At 36.1% G+C, this 22,138-nt stretch overlaps 1 protein-coding gene across 29 annotated transcripts in view; it reads left to right on the forward strand.

Annotated features, from left to right (window-relative positions):
* The window catches only part of PTPRD (protein tyrosine phosphatase receptor type D), a 1,248,962-nt gene that overhangs the window by 1,086,483 nt on the left and 140,341 nt on the right, over window positions 1-22,138 (forward strand). For 17 of the 29 annotated variants that reach the window (XM_087926655.1, XM_087926630.1, XM_087926633.1 and 14 more), the window contains 7 exons: window positions 2,010-2,198; window positions 4,146-4,163; window positions 5,782-5,892; window positions 7,117-7,128; window positions 9,426-9,695; window positions 12,086-12,667; window positions 19,412-19,545. In XM_087926655.1, the coding sequence (XP_087782781.1) occupies window positions 2,010-2,198; window positions 4,146-4,163; window positions 5,782-5,892; window positions 7,117-7,128; window positions 9,426-9,695; window positions 12,086-12,667; window positions 19,412-19,545 (1,316 nt within the window). The remainder of the gene's footprint in view (window positions 1-2,009; window positions 2,199-4,145; window positions 4,164-5,781; window positions 5,893-7,116; window positions 7,129-9,425; window positions 9,696-12,085; window positions 12,668-19,411; window positions 19,546-22,138) is intronic. The other 12 variants (XM_087926641.1, XM_087926644.1, XM_087926657.1 and 9 more) reach the window with 3 other exon arrangements.

A 22,138-nucleotide genomic window follows, 5' to 3' on the forward strand; every position in this document is an offset into this window, starting at 1 on the left:
ACACTGGTTTACCTCAGGACCCCATGGCTCCACGTCACAATAACTGCCTTGTGGTGGCCGAACCAGCAGTCATGTGCAGCAGGTGCTCACATGGCCGCCAGCTCACTTCTTCCAGCACAAGCGCAGCACTGAAGGCCGAGCGATGCAGCTAGGCAAAACACTCCATTCTCAAGAGACCCATAGGCGCCCAAATATTTTTTGCCCTGATGGAGAAATGAGGGAGACTTGAAGCTTTATCTACTTACAAATGGACGCTTTGAAACAGAGCATCCCATTTGCAAACAGACAAAGCTTTGTCTCTCTCTGGGCGAAAAATGGAGCTAGACAGAGGCAGTGGGGGAGGCAGGTGATCCCAATACACCGCCCATTCCATCCCACTGTCTCTCGACTTGCTCGTGGCCAGCCGGGTAGGTTTCCATGTGGGATGTTGGGATCACCTGCCTCCCCACCAGTGTCTCTGCGTCTGTCTGCTGCCAGTGGTGCTGCACAAGCCTTCCACGAGCCAGGCAGTCATGCAGCATGTCTAGATCTCCTGTCTTCCCTCCACCTCTGCCTCCATGCTTGGACTTACAGGCTCTGTGCTATACCAAGGGGCCAGCAGGCTACGCCCATCCCCAGAGCTTGTTTTTTGGGGCGGGTCTTATTTTTGGGAAAACACAATAGGATTATAGTTTATTAAATTGAAGTTACAGTCTTTTAAATGCTTATTTGGAAACTGCAGTTTATGAAAATAACCAAAGGTATTGCCTACTTGAGTCTATAGATAAAATATTCTTTGATCTAACAAAGGTTTCTATCGATGGAATGGAAAGTCCTCTTTAAAATAAAATAAGCCATTGACAGCATTATCTTATACAGCTACTCGTCAACTTATGAAACAAATGATCATTTATTGTCTGTTTGGAGTTATATTGAATTGAAACTTTTTCAATGGAATTTGTGGCTGTTGTGAAACATCTTGTTATTCCCCCCCTAGTCATATGATGATGATATGGCTGCTTGGCAATTTGTTTACACTTAACAACTGGTTACCAAGTGGCCTATGATCATGTGATCTCCATTTGCAATCTTCTCTGCTAAGTTCTTCTGAAAGTCAGTGGTGAAAGCAGCCGGAAAAGTTTTAAGCTGCTGCTGCCTGAGAGGACTTCCTCTCGTCTCCGAAGAAATCCTCTCAGAGACTGCCTTCCAAGGAGAGCTCAATCTCAATGGCTGGGATAGAAAGGGATCTCCAAAGGAGCTGAATTCAGTAGGGTGCAGAAGCAGAAGTAGAGGTCAGATCCCAAATATCTGCGTTCTGTTCCCATAGTCTGCCAGAACAGTTCACTTCCACACACAGAGGGAGTTGTATTCTGCAGGCAGTTCCTTCAGTCTGGTCCAGTAGATTACTTAATGACCACAACCAGAAATGCCAGGATTGTGGTCATTGAACAAAGTTGACGTGAATGTCTCACTTAATGATTACCTCACTCAATGATTGAGAATCAAGTATCAGTTGTGGGTATAAGTTAAGAATTACCTGTACAGATTTTATCACAAATAAGTTTCACTAAACTTAGGAAACTTGTCTTCCTCAAAACGTCACATAGCTTTGTATCTTTAACTGCTTATGAGATACCAAATTATTTTGACCATGCCGCAAAAATTTACATAGATTTGGGGTTAGGTATAGAGCTTTCATTTCCCCACTGTTTTCACTGTTATCAGTGGAAGTTATAATTTATATCTTTAAATCAACAACATATCCTTGTAGGAATACAGATTCTGAAAACTTTTAACTGCCTTCCCTTAGAAAATCTGCAAACAAATCAGGATCTTTTCAGATTAAGAAGAATAGAATTAGAGCTGAAATTATTTTGGTTCATAGTTTAGTGAACCCCGACCATCTTATAAGAAAAAACTGTAAATTTGATTAAAAATAGGCAAGAGATACACAGAATCTGAAATGCATCTGTAAAAGAGTTTAAGTTCGTAATAAAAATTATATAAAACCCATTCTGTTTTCTTTCCAGAGGATCAAATTCCACGTGGTTTTCCCACCATTGATATGGGACCACAGTTAAAGGTGGTTGAGCGCACTCGAACAGCCACCATGTTATGTGCAGCCAGCGGCAATCCTGATCCAGAAATAACGTGGTTCAAAGATTTTTTACCTGTAGATACAAGCAACAACAATGGGCGCATTAAGCAATTACGATCAGGTAAGGTGTTGTTACTGTTTTCAGTAATGCCTTAAATAATTCTTTCCTGGATTTTATTTTTGTTGTTTCTGTTCTTTTTCCTTATTTGCGTGTTTGTTTTATTTTTGGGGTTGTGATTTATTCCCTTATCTTTTTTTATGCTGTTGACCGTGTCGTCCATATCTCTGTTGTAGCCATAGTCTATTTCCAGAATGTTTTGCAGCTTCTGTTTATTCCACATTGCTCACTGCTGTGACTGTAGTTTCAATTTTTTTTTTGTTTTCTTTACTGCTTTTCAGCAGTATTTGACAGATCCATTTTCTCTTCTACCTTTATCTCTCATTATTGTTATTATTACCATCAGCATTGGGCTTCAGGATATGCAAGGAGTACCAATGATTATACTCATTCAACTCAAATTTGTACTTTTTGATGTTTAAAATACTATATAACAATTGTGTTTTGTGAATTGTTTTCAACATTTGAAATTCACCAAAGATTAGCTAGTTGGGACATATCTTCCTACCATTTACTGATACATGAAACACATTACTTTTTTCCTGTATATACTATTTTTAACCGACATTTTTAAAAAAAATCTAAGTGACACTACAACGATAATAATGATCCTTGGGATATCTTTTGAAAGGAGAGATTATTATTGTTATAATTATTATTATTGTTACTATGAATTGGCTAAAAGTTTTCTGATGTATCTAGCCACAGTAGTGATTCTGGAACTTCCTTAGTATCTGGATCTACAGAAGCCTGCTTTTCGTGTAGAGTCCAGTTTAGCAACTCTTTTTCTTTCCCTGTTTCCCTACCAGATGGAATCCCTCATCTTCCTCATGCAGCTTCATAATAATATGACTAATGTTTATAAGTTGTATGCTTTTCCCCATATAAAATATATGATTATAAGGGATGGGAAATGTAACAAGCTGCTTACTTCAGAAATAATAATGCTATAAAATCAGTTGATTCCCAGAACGTTGACCACTCTGACTCTCCTGTGATGATGTTAAGCCGTCTTGTTACCAACTTCTATACTTGTTATCAGCAGAACTGTGTAGAGTAAACTTCTTTTAATGTAAAACTAGAAGTGATTTTCACATGTGATATAGATTCTTTAATATATAAAGCATTAACGTGAAAGATTTTGTACCAAATTATAAGGAATATAATAATATTTTTATGCTGTCTCTCTTCTCTCCGTATTTAATTCTCCAGAATCTATTGGTAAGTGCTTAGTTCTGAAGCGCACTTCACCCCCACTAATTTTCATATGCAGAATACTATAATTATGGTATTACAATGCTTATTATTACTCTTAAAATGCATGGCATGCATTTTACTAACAGGGTAGTCACCAGACATGTGATAATAGTGCACACACAATCCTTCACAGAAATGTTGTTGTATAGAAACTCACAGTGAGAAAGAAGAAAACACAAAAGTCACGTAGTTATAGTAGTATAAGCTAAAAAAAAATGGAAATAAACTCAGTGCTTATTTTTATATAGTCTTTAGTATAACCTCTTCCCCCATCTTTCTGTTTGTTTTTCTCTCTCTTTCTCCAGTATCTCTTCCTCTTTTTCTTCCCAGTTTCACTCCCTAAACTGTTATTATTAACTGTAGAATTATAAAGATTTTTGGAGGCTTTCAGACACATATTTTATTCCTCAATAATCCCAAATGTAAGTTTTGTATGAATGAATGAACTCCCCTGCCCCGTCACCTCACCCCACTTCCAAAGATGATGGCTTCCCATTTTGGTATACTATTTTTTATAATCTAATTATTATGCCTAAATATATTCCTGTTTTGACAGTATAAATCAAGATTCCTTTAAGTCCTTATTTAATTCTGTAACTCTAATTTGATTCTTCTTCCAAAGCCCTAGCCTCCTTCTTCTCGTACTAATGCTTCTTCTTTCTAATCTTATTTGCATTCATATTATCTACCCAGGTGGTACACCAATAAGAGGTAAGATTGCTGAACTAACGTTCACAGAATGATCTTATTCTTTCTGTCCTCCCATCCTTTTCATTATTGTCATTTAAAAAAATAATTGCATCATCTGAATCAGTCATCTTTATTTCTTCCTTTTGTCCTATTTAGTTATGGTCAGTGACTTTCATCTTGTGGTTTTTTTTTTCCCCCGACATATTTTTCACCTTCCATTTAAAAATGTGTTTTTTCCGTTTATTCTTTCTTTATGAAAAAAGGTTTGTTATTTTGTGATATGCTTCAAAGAAAGCATATCCAGGTCTTAAGGCCACAACCCAGTCACAGCGTATCATTTGTCCCTCTTTTTCTTTTTTCTTCTTTTTCTACCTTTTTTTTTCTTTCCTTCTTCTTTTTTTTTTGGTCCAACTGGAGCAAAAAAAAAAAGATCATTTTTTTTCTTCCTTAGCTGTTCTTTTTTTTTTTTTTTTTTTGGACCAAGCCAAGATGGTCTGGAGAACAGTTGCAGACATGCAGAAGACAACAAGGAATATCTTCTTTTTAACTTTGTCTTTAAAAAGGGTTTCTTTTTTCTTTTTGTTCAAGTAGACTTTTTTCTTTTAAATTCAATTATATATTTATATATAAACACATTCTTCTTCCTAATACAATATGTATTTTTTCTTGGATTGACTCTTCAATGGATTTTTCGATCCTTCTGATCTTCAGGCTTTGAAAATTGAAATGTTGATAACTGAGTATTCTTAATGGTATGTGGTATATTGCTGGGTTTTAATCATTTTATAAACATTGTCCATGTCTTTTGTAATTCTTGTTTTCTATTTTTCTTGGGTTTTGTGACACCACACTGCTAATCCCATTCGTGGATTTTGATGGGTGTCTTGGGGGGCCACTCTGAGGTCCTCAGCAGTGGTTGGTTGCTTCTTCTTTGTTTATTTTTTAAACTTTTTTTCTTTTTTTCTTTTTTTTTGGTGCCTTCTAATTCAATCCTCTTGTTTTTCAGCAAATGCACTAAAAGATTGTAAATTGTGGCTGAATGTGTTTCTTTTTCTTACAAATCTGCATGTCTTTAAGGGAGTTTTGTTTCTTTTGATTACTATAAATAACTAATTTGTTTCCTTTTTCACTTCAAGCAGCCTTTTTTGTACTTGCTGCACATTTTTGGGCTTCTTCAGAAGAAGATTTTCTTGAAATCCATCTTGCCCTTTTTTTGCCAAGTTCCACACTTTTGTATTACTTTTGCCGTGCACACACACAAAGTAGAATTTAGTAAAAGCAAACACGATGACCCGATAATCTAATCTCCTTTGTTTTATTTTAAAGCCATACTTCCTTGAAGCAGTCTCACCCATCTTCATTTTAATAGTCTAGGAGAAACAGTATTATGCTAGAGAATTGTTTGCTAAATGCAGATTGTTTTCCTGTTTTAGTATTGATGGTGTGAAAAAAATAATCTCCTTGTTTTTTTCATCACATCATTTTTTTTTGTCTGTGTTACCTTAGCGAGAAAATGAACCGACGTTGAGTGGACCTTCGCTTACAGGGTTTTTCATTACTGTTAAGCGGTGTATTGTTAGGAGTTTGAAAAACTTTCCATTTGACAATTTCTTTGGGAATATATTTTATATCCATACAGGTGCCCTCCAAATCGAATTGAGTGAAGAATCTGACCAAGGCAAATATGAGTGTGTTGCAACCAACACTGCGGGTACTCGCTATTCTGCCCCTGCCAATCTTTATGTCAGAGGTAGGAATGACATAACCCTGGCATCAACTCTTCATTCGGGTTCAGGGGTGTTAAGATTCTCTTGAGGTTTATCTTTTAGCAACTTGTAGTATTGAAGGCATTATGGGAAAACTTAGCAGTAAGAGAAATGGTCTAAAGGCTTAGTGGAAAACTTTGGGAAAGAAGAAAGGCACAATTGACTCTAATACATCCCTGTGATTTAAAGTTTGTAAGTATATTTGTATTTTTTTACAACTTGACTTCTACCTTTTTCCTGCATTGCACTAGTTACTTGAATGTTGTATTAATTTGAGGGTTTTTTTTCTATTGTTTTTCCTTCTTTTCTTTATTTTGGTGTATTTAAATTCCCAGTATTGCTTGCTATGAAACTAATTTAATTGTAATTGAAACACAAAGTATTGAGGTATTTTCCATGTGACCTCTGTTAAAAAGAAAAGTTTTTAGTTTGAAAATTCTTAGAGAAAAAGACTCTGGTGGTTTCCTTTTCTGTCAACCCTTCTCCCATATATTCAATATTTAATTTGAAATATTAACTGAAATATGTAACCCACAGCAATGTATTAATGAACAACCTGTTCTTTGAGGAAAAGAGGAAGAAAGGGGGAGGAAACTAACATAATTTTAGCAGATATGAAATGGTGATTCATATAAGGGTTATTTTTTAAAAAAAAGATCAATGGAAGCATTCCCTTTTGTATCTTCTTGGCGTAATTTATATTATCTGAGTCTGTAATATCTTTCTGCAAAGTGAGAGTACTAAATGGAAGGGTAGGTTAGAAAGGCAAAGGGATAATTTTTTTTGTTTTTTAAACACAGTTTTTACCTCATGACATTGTCAGGGGGTTATAATATACAACTTCCTCAAAAGTATTTATGGTTTAATTTTTTTGGGGGGGGAGGGCAGAAGAGATTCAGAAATGATTATGGCCTTCTTAGAAAGCTCTCTAATCCTTTTCCTTTTGAAAATATTAAACTGCATGAGGCATGTGTGCCATTGTTATCTGAAGGGATTTTTTTTTCAAATAATGCTAATTTCTAACACCGTAATAGCTGTGAAAAATTTCTAACAGAACTGAGGTAGGAAGGTTTGACTAGAGCAAGTAAAAGATATTCAAGTAGCCATTGAAAGCCTTGATATGGCCTTTTTACTCTCTCTGTGTTTCCCTTGTTTTTCTCCTTTCCTCATTTCATTGTGTTCTGCATCAAACCCCCTACATCCCTCAGAGCTGCGAGAAGGTTGGTGTGTTTTTTACTTTTTTACCCACCTTACAAAACTATTAATTAAACCAATAACAAAGAATACAAATGAAATGAATGTAGTTGCATTGTGGCCTTTTTATTTTTATTTTTAAGTTAGTGTTACGTTAAAGCAGAGAATGCCCTGGTCATGGCTTTTAATGTGTGATGATATCTGATTGTTGTGCATGGTCAAAGAAGATGAAAGTCTGGATGCATGACCAACAACGGTAATACTCCTGAATGCTAAAGGCCTTGCGAATTTGGTCAGTGTTCCTGCTTTTTCCTCCCTTCTTCCAGTTTTCTTTCCTTTTCTTTTATGTTGTCGATGCCTGCTGATCCAGGAATGACTTCCTTCAATTAATTGCTCCTTCAAACACTCCTTCAAGCATGAAGACTAAAACTTCTCTTGTGTTTCAGTTTTATTTTAAAAACAAGCACACACACCCCACCGCCACCCCCCCAAATTACTCTGTTTGGAAGTACAGAGTCTGCATTGCCTGTTACATGCTTGTGTAACTTTTTGTGAATTGGCTGTTTAAAGGCATGTTTGGCTCCTTCTTCTCCCTGTGCCCCTCCCATTCACTCATGAGGCCATCAGAGTAAGCCTCTTTTATGTCTATAGACATTTATTTATTCAATCCAGTAGGAAGGTTGAAATTAAAGAAATGTTTGTCTGGAGCTTATAGTCTTGATCCAGTTAGGGTTTTCCCTATATAAATAACTAAAAAGACCCCACATAACTCACATTCTTAATGAGAGGACTTAGGTGTCAATTTCTCTCAGTCAGAACCACATTGATTTATTGTATTTTATCACTGAGAGGTACAATTTAGCTTATTTTCTAAAAAGCTGGCATAATAAAGGATGTAGTGTTTTGTAGAACAAAAGGCCTTGATTTGTTGCTTCTCTTTTTTCAACACTTGCAATATACAAATGTAACTTAAAGAATAAATGAAGCAGGAACACTGATTCTTAATCATTTTCTTGCTGTTGTGCTTTGCTTAAATGCTGATTACTTTGTTAATGCAGTACCTTGTTGCTATGTGTTGTAGATACTAATATCCCTCATTTTGTACACATAGAACTACTTTTAACATTATCTTTAATCCTGGCAACTTACTTTTCTTTTCCTTTTATGTGAAAACTATGGAATTTGGAATGCTTTATTGTTCTCCCTTCTTCTTCACCACCATAACTTGCTTCGTAACAACCTTAGGCTTAATCCAATAACTTCCTACTTCTTATCTTATCTCCTTAAAAACCCTATTTGTTTCAAATTACCATATCCCCACATTTAAAAGTGATATTCTCTGTCTTAGTATGTTTTCCACACAATCCTTTAACTAGTTTTATTTCCTAATAAAAATCTCCCTTTCCTGAGCATGATTCCTTTCAAACTGTGTCACTTGCTTGCCTGCATGATAAAATCCAGAACTCATACTGGCTTTGCTTTGTTTCTTCCCCTATGATTTTTATACTTATATACATATATATGCATACATATATATGTATATATATATATGCATACATATATATGTATATATATATATGCATATGCATATATATATACATATATATGTATATATATATATGCATACATATATATATATATATAAAATATTTTATATATATATACTAATATTATATATATATATACTTTTATATATGTATATACATACACACACACACACACAAACACATACATATATGTATGTATATATATGTATATACGTATATATGTATATGATATACAGTACATATACTGTATATGTCTTCCTATGTTTGTTTCGGTGTCAATGTGAGGTCTTGAGGCTGCATCCACTTTTGGGTCTGAAAGAAAATCAGAGTTGTATTTTAATTGTACTGTAGATGATGTGTTCCAATGCTCTGATGTGACGATGTGATGCAACACATTATTTACATCAGTTGGCTGGAAGTGAACAGCTCTGAAGTTGATTTTAATATTCAACTCAAGCATGCTGTCAACTTTCCAGTTTTTTTCTGTACATATGTGCATAAAGAATAGAAATGTATATGTGTGTGCGTTGATGTTTATGTATTGCTATTGTATAGTTATTTAATTGCTGATCTACACTAAGTATTAAAATAGTATGAATGTGGCAAAGATTAATGATTACATGTATAAAGAAATATCTCTTTAGTTTTCTTTTTCTGAGTTCAGAATACCAATTAGTGCTTTAAATTGTGTTGATATATGCATGTAGTCTTGTTTGGAAGCTCTTAAGTTCCCAGTTTTTATATGGGTCATTAGTTTTATTTGTGCTTCATTGTAGTTCGCCGGGTGCCACCAAGATTCTCAATCCCACCCACCAACCATGAAATTATGCCTGGAGGAAGTGTTAACATCACCTGTGTTGCTGTGGGGTCACCAATGCCATATGTAAAATGGATGCTGGGAGCTGAAGATCTGACACCAGAAGATGATATGCCAATTGGAAGGAATGTCCTAGAGCTCAATGATGTTAGGCAGTCTGCTAATTATACCTGTGTGGCCATGTCTACTCTTGGTGTTATAGAAGCAATAGCACAGATAACTGTAAAAGGTATAAAGTTTAATTGAAGCATATGGATGTATACACACACACACACACACACACACACACACACACACACATGCACACACACACCTACGGGGGGGGGGTAATCACAATTTTGCAAAGATTTTTTTACTAATTAATTATGTATCTACATAGTATTAGATGTAGGCTACAGATATAATCTCAATTTAAATATTATGTTTGAAGGTGTTTATAATAAGATCCAAGTTTCTTCTGAAAATTAAAATTACTTCCTTGGCAGATGATTACAAGAATAGCAGATATAAATTCTAAAAATAGGTAGGAAAAGGGTCAAAGAGGAAACAATTTACATATCCATTCCCAGCCACTTAGAAATAATCTGTAATGTTGCCAGAAACCTAGGCCAGTCTAAATGAAATCAAAGGTAGCCTTAACTTAGCTAGCAAAATCATGGCCATGTTGGTTAATTAGGACTTTTTTCTGATTGTTGCCCTGCCCAAGGTTGAATGTCTCTGCTAGATTTTTGTGACAAATAGGATACAATAATGAATAAATGGGAAAAGAGAACAACCTGGTTGCTGGCCTTAATTCCTTTCAAGATGCAGCCTGATGAAGAAAGATGAGCTGGTTGCAAAGGCATTGTTAAACCCCATAGTCCTATTTATGAATACTTGATCACTTGCTGTATCCTATATGAACATCCAGTATGAACATGCTGACTTGTCAGGTATTATAATGACCTGGAGCTTTCAATTAGAGTCTTCCCTAAGTATGTTGAGAGCCTTTCCTCTGTGAACCTGCCCAGACAGACCCTCAACATGCCTAGGCCAAGCCCTGTTTGAAACAGGTCCGAATAATCAGTTTCTTGCTGATATAGGGTATCTGCAATTGCAAGACTACCATTTTTTAATCGCCTTATTTAGAAATAGAATATTGCAAATGGTTATCACAATGATAACCAATCTGGATCCCATGAAGACTTTTTATCAGGATTGCCTCCTTTAATCAAGAAGGATTGCAGCCCTGACTTAAGCAGGTATTCATAAACATGGGATCAGTCTTGACATATTTGGCTTCGAGAGCCAAATATAAACAAGTGGTGAATCTCATTTCCACAATATCCTGTCCACTTCCTCTTGATGAACAAACTGAAAATAAAAAGATCTATTTGAGAAGAAAGCCGTTTCCAAGATTACTTGCCTAAAACTGGATTTTAACTCAAAGTGAATCCAATCAACCTTGTCTGTAAAGATTATCACTGCCCCCAATTGCCAAAAGCTCATATCCAATACATGGTTGCTCTTCTCCTGTGTGGCCACAAGGTTGTGGAATGCACAGGTCAGTGTAGTGTTATAGTTTTAATACATTTTGCATTATTTAGGGAAACAACATTATTTAGGAAACATGCCATATTTTCAACAGACCTTTAATTGTTGGTTGAAGTTTGTTGAATGTATTGATTTATATTTATTCATTTTTATTTTTTCCCTGTGTTTTATCCTTTGCATTTCACTTTTTATAAATATTATAAATTATAAAATAAATATTATAACTAAACATAAAGTATTATAATTATTGTAAACTTATTTGATATATAAAACAAATCAGTGCTCAATGTCTGAAGTGTGGAAATTACATAATGAGAATCTAGGAAAAACAAGAGGTAAGACATAAGTCAGGATTGAAAATATTCCAAGATAGCAGAAATACCAGGAATAAATATTTTGATTATTAATATGTAGATGTCTTCATTCATGTGGGGTTTTGAAGATTTTTCTGTCTCATAAACTTGTTGGGATTCTCCTTATCTAGTTTTAGAGGCTTTTCCTACAACTGAGCCATATATTCACAGTCAGAACTATGCATTCTTTGAAACAGTAAGATATTCTGAAAGGATTTTTTATTTTCAATAGTTGTAGTTAATATCCATTGAAATTAATGGCACATTTTAATTCTGATCTAAGTTGTTTATTTATTTGGGTAGGAACTAAATGTAACTAAATTAAAAATTGACTTTGTTCTACTCCCTCCTCTTCTCTGATGCCCTTCTTTCTTCTTCTGTATGATATGCCCCTCTCCTATAAAATTCAGTATATGATGTCTGTTTTTAGACTTTAGACATTTAGACTTGTGTTTAAGATTAGAAAAGTTTAATGCTTTTAAAATAATTTTTCTTTCTGACAGATATTGAATAAACACTTAATATTTTAAGGCTTATCATTTGCAAAGTGATATGGGTGGCATAAAAATTTCACAAAAAAGAAATACATTTTTTTTCTTATATATTTTAATAGATATTTTTTGTTCTCCAAATAAATATGGATTCCCTTAGTTATTTTTACGCTTCTCTTCTACAGTTCTATATTCTTCTATATATTTTTTCTGGTTGAATAAATGTTATTATATTTTTCTAGCATTGCCCAAACCTCCAGGAACTCCTGTTGTGACCGAAAGCACAGCAACAAGCATTACTTTGACCTGGGATTCTGGAAATCCTGAGCCAGTGTCTTACTACATAATCCAGCATAAACCTAAGAATTCTGAGGAACTTTATAAAGAAATTGATGGAGTAGCTACAACAAGATATAGTGTGGCTGGCTTAAGCCCATATTCTGAATATGAGTTCAGAGTGGTTGCTGTGAATAACATAGGAAGGGGTCCACCCAGTGAACCTGTGACAACACGGACCTCAGAGCAAGCACCATCTAGTGCACCACGTAATGTACAAGCTCGTATGTTGAGCTCAACCACCATTTTAGTGCAGTGGGAAGAACCTGAGGAACCAAATGGTCAAATACAAGGCTACAGAGTGTATTACACTATGGATCCTTCACAACATGTCAACAGCTGGTTAAAACATAATGTGGCTGATAGCCATATCACCACCATTGGGAATCTTGTACCACAGAAAACTTATTCAGTAAAAGTACTTGCTTTTACCTCAGTTGGAGATGGACCACTTTCTAGTGATATACAAGTCATCACTCAGACTGGAGGTAAGATGGAATTTATAGTAATCTTTTTCCAATACATTTTGCTATGGGTTGAGAATTGTTCTAGACAATATGATTAAAGACAGTTATGCTGGAAAGCTGTCAGCTTGGCTGCAAGAAAGGATCAAGTAGGGACCCAGCTTGGAGTTGTTGCATAAATGAAAACAGCTTGTAAGCTTGATCTCTTCCAAGTTGAAGTCTTATCCGGTCATTCTCAAGGAAAGGTAAGCAGTCTGAGGAGTTTCTTATAATTTAGGTAGAAGATAGTAATTGTCAAGACAGATAAATCATATAGTAATAAATGCTGGAAATGCCATGAGGCCATTTTACTATATGCAGCAGATATTTTTTTTAAAGCAAAACACTCCCCCCCCCCCAAAAAAAAAAGTATGGGGGAAAAATACATGGCATTATTTAAAAAGTGTTAAAATTCAAATTTTGAAATGAAGCTACAATTCAAATTCAAATTAGGCATAATGCCAAGGCATCTCAATGAAAAATACTACAATTAAGATATTTACTAAGAGACATGTTCACAAAATTTATCACATTATTGAAAAAGAAAGATGTTATTGATTATATCAAATTGGAACCTAAGTTTGGAGAATATTCGGTAATGAAAAAAATAACCTAAGTTCCTAAGAGAAGTTTGACCAAATTTAAGCAAGAATATAGTTCATATTATTTAGCAAAGTAAATTTAGCATTTAGTATGTGATTTTTAAGGGGGAAAAGAATTGACCAAAGGACTTAAATCAGAAATATATGAACATGTTAATTGTTCATGAATATTATATATCAACATGAGTATAGCAAAGTGAAAGTTAGAAAATATTTACCTATAATAATTTAGTATTTCTAGTCCTTTTTATCCTATTATTTAATCAGTAGTAGAGACTGGCAGTTCCTTCAGAATTAAAAAAAAATATTTAAAATACTTTTTATAATTGTTAAAAATAATTTATTTTCTATATAATATTCTAAAAGGCTTTTAAAAAGGTTAGTTTGCATTAGTGATATTCTGAGACCAATTACAATTTTTGTAACTTTGTTTACTAATCTTTTCATCAATTTCTTTCGGTTTTTTTGCTTGTTATATCTTTATATATAAAGGTGGAGACCCTGTGAGAGTTGTATGCAATGAAATTTTATTTTAATGTACATTTGTGTACATTCAAACTAACAATAAAGTTATTCTAAGATCTAAGTTTAAAACAATATTTAAAATAGATGGTATAGATAATAAAAAGCCCCAAATTAGCTATTGTGATGACCCGTAGTCTCTCAAAATAACCCAAAACCCAAAACATACATTAAAGTCCGGTAATGCCTTCAACTTAACTTCACTGTTTTATTAGGCACAGTTTAAAGTCACAAAATTAAATAATGAGGGAAAAAGAAAACCAAAACAAACCGCATTGATGAGAGTTCCGAAGCAAGCCAAGATCATACATTCCAGGAAGGTAACCGAGGAGAGTCCATGGGAAGAACGCCAGCAAAGATAAATCTCTTTCAAAGAAAACACTAAACTTTGACTCCAGCAATTCTGCCTACGCAGTTACAAACTTATATACATAGCTCCCAGCTGCAAGCCACAAGGAGGATCATGGTAATCTCCTCCTGAGTAGACCTCGCTTTTCCCTGATCCTCTCCACCCTGTGTGACCTAGGATGGATAGGGGATGGGCCTGGATCCTCCTCTGATTGCTCAGCTGGCCTCTGCCCTTCCCCAGCCTCCTCCACTATCTCTGGAGCCACACTCCCACTCCCTGTTGGCTGTTCCTTTTCTTCCTCAGAGTCAGTCTCCACCAGGGGCATGACAGCTATGAAATACAAATGATATCTAATAAATCTAAAATATTGTATTAATATATTCTGATATTCTAATAAAAGCTTAAAATACGGTAAAATAATCCATATCCAAATTGTAGGCAAAATATATTTCTACTGAACTTTAAAGTTATTTGGTTAACTTGGTTGATGTCTATAATTTAAACACCTTTATAGCTATAAGGGCAGTGGTGGCATTCACACTGGTTCATTTGAACTGGTTGATAAATTACCCCCTTCTCGCTATCAAAGTGGATCCTGGGCACTATGCTGCACTGCAATGGAGAAACAGGCAATGGAGTGGCTGGTGCAAGGGAAGTAAAAGTCCGCTCTCCCTCTTTCTTCTCCCTGCTCCTCCCCCTCCCCTCATGCTAGCTGCTCCGTTGCCTGTTTCCCTATTGCAGCGCAGCACCCAGGATGCACTTTGATAGCGGGAGGTATAATTTAACAACCGGTTCACCCAGGGTCAGGTTGGCCATCGTGAGAGACTCGTCCTGCATGTGTGGTGAAGCTGGAAGATGGGGATGGGTCATACTTCCCACAATACCAACCTGACCCTGGGCAAACCAGTTGTTCTTTGAATCCCACCACTGCATAAAGGATCACAGAAATGACCTTGGGTGCCTCTTTTGATAAGATTGTCAACTGTATTAAATATGAAAAATATTGTCGTATTTGTTTTAAAATGTAAGACACTCCAGTTCCATACTGTTCACACAATAATATGTTTGTAAAAACAAGAAAAAAAAATGTATACAATAAATAAATAAATTTATAAATAAATAAATAAATGACCTTGGGGAAGCTATGCAGTGGCCATTACCAACGAAATTGATATTAGCCCAAAAAGTAGAAAACAGATTCCACATAAACAATAATGAATATTAGAGAACAGACAGAATTTTTATTTCCTCCCTTCTATGCACAAGACAATTAAGGTGGAGTCACTTTAAATTTCTTTCTAATGTTTTCTTCTTTATTTATTCATTTATTTTTGTTTTGTCAAGTGATTATTAGATAACAGGTATAAGTATAAACATGGTAATGAATACATGAAATGAATATGAATAAGAAAAGAATGAAACAATAGGACAGGGATAGTAGGCACGTTGGTGCGCTTATGCACACCCCTTACAGACCTCTTAGGAAAGGGGTGAGGTCAATAGTAGACAGTCTAAGGTTAAAGTTTTTTGGGGTTTGGGGAAGTAACTACAGAGTCAGGTAGAGTATTCCAGACATTGACCACTGTTGCTGAAGTCATATTTCCTGCAATCAAGTTTGGTGCAGTTAACCTTGAGTTTGTATCTATTGTGTGCTCTTGTATTATTGTGGTTGAAGCTGAAGTATTCATTGACAGGTAGAACATTGCAATATATAATTTTATGTACTATACTTAGATCGAACTGAAGGTGGCGTAGTTCTAGGTTTTCTAGCTCCAAAATTTCAAATCTGGTGGCATATGGTATTCTGCTATGAGCAGAGGAGTGGAGAACTCTTCTTGTGAAATATTTCTGGACTTTCTCAATTGTATTAATATCAGCTATGTAATGCAGGTTCCAGATCGATGAGCTGTATTCAAGTATTGGTCAAGCAAATGTTTGTATGCTCTAGTTAGTAGAGTGATATTACCAGAGAAAAAGCTACACAGGATTAGGTTTACAACTCTTAATGCCTTTTTGGCTATGTAGTTACAGTGAGCTCTAGCACTTAGATCATTTGAGATGAGTACTCCAAGGTCCTTAATAAAGTTTGGGTCATCAACAAGATCTTGGCTATTCAGTTTGTATTTTATTTTCTGATATATTTTTTTATGTAAGACAGCATTTATTTGTTGAGATTTGAAGTTGCCATTTGTTTGACCATTCTAACCATAGTTGAGGTCTTTTTGAAGAGTAGCAATATTATCAATGGTGTTGAATAGTTTTACATCATCAGCGAAAAGAACACAGTTTCTCTTAATATAACCACAGAGGTCATTTATGTAGAGTATGAAGAGAGTTGGTCCTAGAAAACTGCCTTGGGGGAAACCACTGTTGACAGGTACAGAATTTGATAGGACGCTCCCAATTTTGACCATTTGTTGCCTGTTTGACAGGAATGCTTCTATCCAGTTATGCAGGTGTCCAGCGATACCGTAAAATTTTAGTTTTAGGAGTCGTTTAGGAGTACCACTGAATCAAAGGCTTTAAATTGTGTCAATTGCTTTGCCCTGATTGAGTTGTGTAGTCCATATGTTTTTGCAGTGTAAGAGTTGCAGATTACAGGATAGTTTTTTTCTGAAACAAAATTGTTTGTTAGAGAGTAGGTTGTTTGTTTCTAAGTGATGGATAATGGATTGGTTAATAATTGATTCCATGACTTTACAGGTGACTCAGCATAAAGATATTGGTTTGTAATTTTCAACTTATCCTGAGCTGAAATCGTATTTTGAAACTTTGGTTGCATAGTTCCCCAAGTCATCACCATAATTGTTACAACAGATGGAATTTAAACCCAGATCACCTTAACTGATTGGTTACTTTGCATTATATGAATTAGTTCTAGAAAACAAATTTGTTTTATTTTTGGCTTCTGCTTGAATTTCATTTTTTCAACAATTAATGTATTATTATTGTTCATATTTTTTTTTTACTTTTAAATGCACAAATTACTTCTCTGCTGATCTTTTGAATGTCCACAGTACGCAGACATATACATGTGTACAGCCACTTTGTTTTAGGAAATAAACATACTTTATTCCATTCTATCTGGGAAATTAAATGTATATTAGTGGAATAGGTTTTGTCTTCTTGTCCCTATCTTCCAGGTGGGGGGATAGGACAAGAACCTCTGGAGCAGGGAGTAAAGAAATTTGTTTACATAATTATATCTATCTCATTTATAAATTCCATTCACAAAAAGTACCTAAAACTGATCTGAAAAAAGTTACTGTGTTCATTCAGTAAATGCTTCCTTCCCAAGTAAAATTATGCCAGCAAAATCAATTCTAATCAGGAATGTAGTGCAAAAGAAAGCTCCCCTCAACTATGCCACAGTCCCAAAATTGATTCCTCCTAATTGCTACTGAAAACAACTACTTTAAGTACAACAACTCTTGTAACATCATTTTAAACTTAATCGGTGATATAATGGTGTGTTGGTATCAAAAACAACTACTGTATGAATTTTAAAATCTACTTGGCTGTAAGATCTAGAAAAAAAAGTTAAATATTCCAGCTTTTTTTGCTGGATATAGATATGAAGTGTAAAAACGTGTTGTGGTTTGGTTAACAATTAAAGCAAATACATTTGCTTCTTGGGGTTTGCAAAATAACACATTTCAAAATGAAGTCTTAATGTACATAATTATTGTCATTACGAAAATCCACTGTACACTTTTTACATTTTCAAACTGCTGGAGAGACATTAGCAATGGGCTGCTCCTAGGAAATGATTGGCAGATAAAAAAAGTTCACAATTAAGGTGGTATTAAAACAGAAAACCATCCTTTAACCCATGATTTGGGTCACACTAGCTAGCGCAAGTAGTTTTTGGCATCAATTACCTCATGTAAAAGTTTACATAGCTGGAAAGCTGATACATTATTATTCGTGTCATCTAGAGCAGCGGTCGCCAAGTGGTGGGCCGCATTCCACTGGTGGGCTGTGAGAAAATTTTGGTGAGCCGCAGAGAAATCTCACCCTCAGAGCACCCCCCCCAAAGCAATTAATCCGGCCTGCACAAAAACACAAGTCTGTGCTCCCCATATGGCCCACAGGAACCCTCCCTACCCACTCACTCCTTACCCGGCAAACTTGCCTGCTAAGTTGCTATTTTTCCTTTTTCCGACCATCAGGTGTCCTGCTGTGCCCGGAGATTTAGATTAGCTAGGAAGCAGGAAATGGTTGGATTTCTTGCTTTTAAGCACAGCCGAACCTCCCTTAGGGCTGAAGGTCCTATTATTCAGTGCAGACTCACGACAAGAAAATTTTATGTGACAGACTCAGGATGGCAGATAGATGGATCACTGAATGATTCTGTGAGCAACTCAATCTGCCTGCCTGCTTTGCCTGATTTGGGTAAAAGTTGCTCTTTTTAAAATAAAAAATTCAATATTTATATAAATATTTATAATATTTACATACAAGCTATGCCCAGCCAGTCCCATGATCACCATGCCACACCCAAAAATTAGGCAACACCCACAGAACCGGTTAGTGGTCCCTGGGGTTTAAAATTATGAGTTTGGTGGTCCCTGAGGTCCAAAAGGTTGGCAACCCCTGATCTAGAGAAGTTTTTGTCAGCCTCTGCAACTTTAAGATGTGTGGATTTCCAAGTTGCTCAATTCTCTCATCAGCATAGGTAGATATCAAACCATTTTAATGGATAAATACAGATAGTCCTCAACTTACAACAGTTCATTTAGTGGTCGTTCAAAGTTACAACGGTAGTGAAAAATGTGACTTCTGACCTTTGCAGCATACCTATGATCATGGGATCAAAATCTGGATGCTTGGGAACTGGTTGATATTTATAACCGTTGGTATGTTCCAAGGTCAGGCAATCAACTTTTGTGACCTGCTGACAAGCAAAATTAATGGGGAAGCCAGATTCACTAAACATCCAGGTTATTAACTTATCAACTGAAGTGATTCACTTAACAACTGTGGCAAGGAAGGTCACAAAATGGGGCAAAACTCACTTAACAAATGTTTCACTTAACTGAAATTCTGGGATCAGTTGTAGTCCTAAATCAAGGACTACCTGTAATTATACTTTGATAATACAAAGAACTGGCATGAAAACCACAGTGATGAAGTGTACTGTAGGAGATGAGGTATTTAAAAAGTGTAATCTATATAAATTAAACAGATATAAGTAGAGTCCTTGAAGGCTTTTGGGTTTTTTAAAGTAAATGCTCTGATATGCTCTTGTTTCAGTCCCAGGACAACCACTAAACTTCAAAGCTGAACCTGAATCTGAAACAAGCATCTTACTTTCTTGGACCCCTCCACGATCTGATACAATCTCCAATTATGATCTTGTTTACAAGGATGGAGAACATGGTGAAGAGGTAAATAAACTGTTATTTTTCATGTTTGAAAACATTTTGCCACTATGGCAAGGTCTTCTACGTTGCACTTGCATTCTTTTAAAATTTGCACAGTTATAATGGTAGGCGAGCATTCTCTTCATCCTGAATTCAAAACAACAAAATACACTTTTAGTATAGATCTCTCTGCTTTATTTTTACTTCTGTTCAATCATATGAATATGAGTCTCTATGGCACGTTAGAGTGCAGCACTGCAGGCTACTTCTGCTGACTGTTGGCTGCCTGCAATTTGGCAGTTCAAATCCCATCAGGCTCAGCCTTCCATTCTTCCGAGGTGGGTAAAATGGGGACCCATATTGTTGGGGGCAATATGCTGACTCCGTAAACCTCTTAAAGCAGTGGTGGCCAACCAGTGGGTCGTTGACCACTGGTGGTCTGCGAGAAAATTTTTGTGGTCCACAGAGAAATGTCACCTCAAAGCAATTAATCCAGGCTGCGCAGGAACACAAGGCTGTGCTGCCCACATGACCTGTGGGAACACAAGCCTTGCGTCCCTTGCATTGCGAACAACACGAGGTAGTGAGGGGAGAGGGAAGAGGGGAAAGGGCAGAGGGGGGAATTTGCTTGGCCACTATGCTGCTTCTTTCTTCTTCTGCTTTTGGCTGCACACAAGGAAAGCAGCAAAAGTCTTTCTTTCTCTCCCCCAAGCTCCTTCTGCTGCTTTCCTTGCATGAAGCCAAAAGTCTCTTTCTATATCTCTCTCCCCCCTGAGAATGGAGTTGGAGACAGTATCCTGCGATCCAAAATAAAGAATGATCGATTGGTAGGAAAACGGGGTGGGGAATTTTCCTGCAGATTTTGGGGGGATTTTTTCAGGATCTCTGCTCTGCAGGATTTAAAATTATGAGTTTGGTGGTCCCTGAGGTCCAAAAGGTTGGCGACCCCTGTCTTAAAGCGGTATATGTAAAGCGGTATATAAGCCTAAGTGCTATGGCTGTTTCATTCTCAGAGACTGTCTGGACAAGTCCACGCAGTATGTTGGCAAGGTTTTTCAGAAGTGGTTTGCCACTGTCTGCCTGTAGTGTGAATACTATCATGGCATTGTTTGATAGGTACTATTTCTCAGCACTATCAGCAAATTTTCCCCAAATATGTGATAAAATGTAATGGTAACTGTAACACAGCTGGTAAATTTGTTATGTTATGCATCATATTGTATACAGGTCATCCTCGTTGCCTCAGACAATGACAATTTGCAGTTAAATAGAAATAAAACAATAGCTTTGCAGCTAATCCCTGCATTTGCAGCCTTCACAGGCCTGAAAAATCAAAAGAAAGCTGAAGTCAGATCATAAGTACAGTCACATGATTTTTCATTTACTGATTGCTTTGATTAATGACCGAGTTTCAAATTCCATTTGTGTCACTAAATGAGGATTTTGTGTAACAAATGCAAATACCATGGTGATAAATTGATTGATTTATATTTTTATATACATTTAGATGTATGTTCAGAATTGCATTATATTGATACCTTATCTTGACATAGACATGGATGATAATGATAATGGTATTCATTATTTAGAAAGCTGTCATATTCCAAAAGGACTCTGGATGTGTTACACAATGAAAAGAGAAGAATTACCTCCCCCATGGAAAACAAATTATGCTGTGGGGAGAACACTAAAACTTATTAACTGGACTTACAAACAGTCTAAACCTATATGTGGGTCCAAAAGACATTTAAAAAAAATTCTTGCAAGGTGTGACCATGTGAATATTCAGCTGGAAACTGTTTCAAAGGGCAAGTGTTACAACATTGTACACATGCATCCAGGGTTCCACTAAATGACTGTTTAATGCAGGACACCCAGAGTGCCCCTACTCCTATAATCTTACTAGACTAACAAAAACCACCAGACACAGTCAATTCTTGAAACAACCAGCCTTTGTGCCATAAAATAGGACATGCATGACCATTTGAAAGTTCTCCTGTTTTCCGGGAATGGCCACAACTAGGGCAGAAGATGAGCCTGTGCAAAGACTTTAGTCACAGTCATCACCTGATTCTGAAGCAGGAACTGTAAGGAGAATCCCGAAGTCTCACATGGGGATGTGACTATCATTGACCACCCATCCAAGTCCAAAAGCGACAAATTCCTAAATCTTGTGGGCCACAGCCACTTGAATTTAGCAGGGTTCCTTTCCATCCCAGTGGCTTCAGACACAACTTGATCTGAGTGGCCTCAAGAGAAGTATACTGTTTGATGTCATCTGCATACTGATTATATTGCATCCCAAACTACTGGCGGCATCAGCGGTTTCATATAGATGTTAAAAAGAAAAGCAGAGGACATGAATGGAAGACTTTCTCAGAACATTACCTAATATAAATTGGATACCATGTATTTTATTCAGAAAGTCAATCTATTATAATATATAGAAATGTAGATATATTTTGATGGAGCAGTAAAAAGCATGTGGCCACAAATCAGGAAACCATGAGTTCTAATCCTGCCTTAGCCATAAAGCTGTTTGGATGCCTTTGGGGCAGTCACACATTCTCTGCCCTAGGAAAAAGGTAGTGGAAAACCACTTCCAGTATCTTGCCAA

Source organism: Pseudonaja textilis, chromosome 2 (genome assembly GCF_049901715.1).
Source record: "Pseudonaja textilis isolate UNSWEBS1 chromosome 2, rPseTex1.2, whole genome shotgun sequence".
Taxonomy (NCBI): domain Eukaryota; kingdom Metazoa; phylum Chordata; class Lepidosauria; order Squamata; family Elapidae; genus Pseudonaja; species Pseudonaja textilis.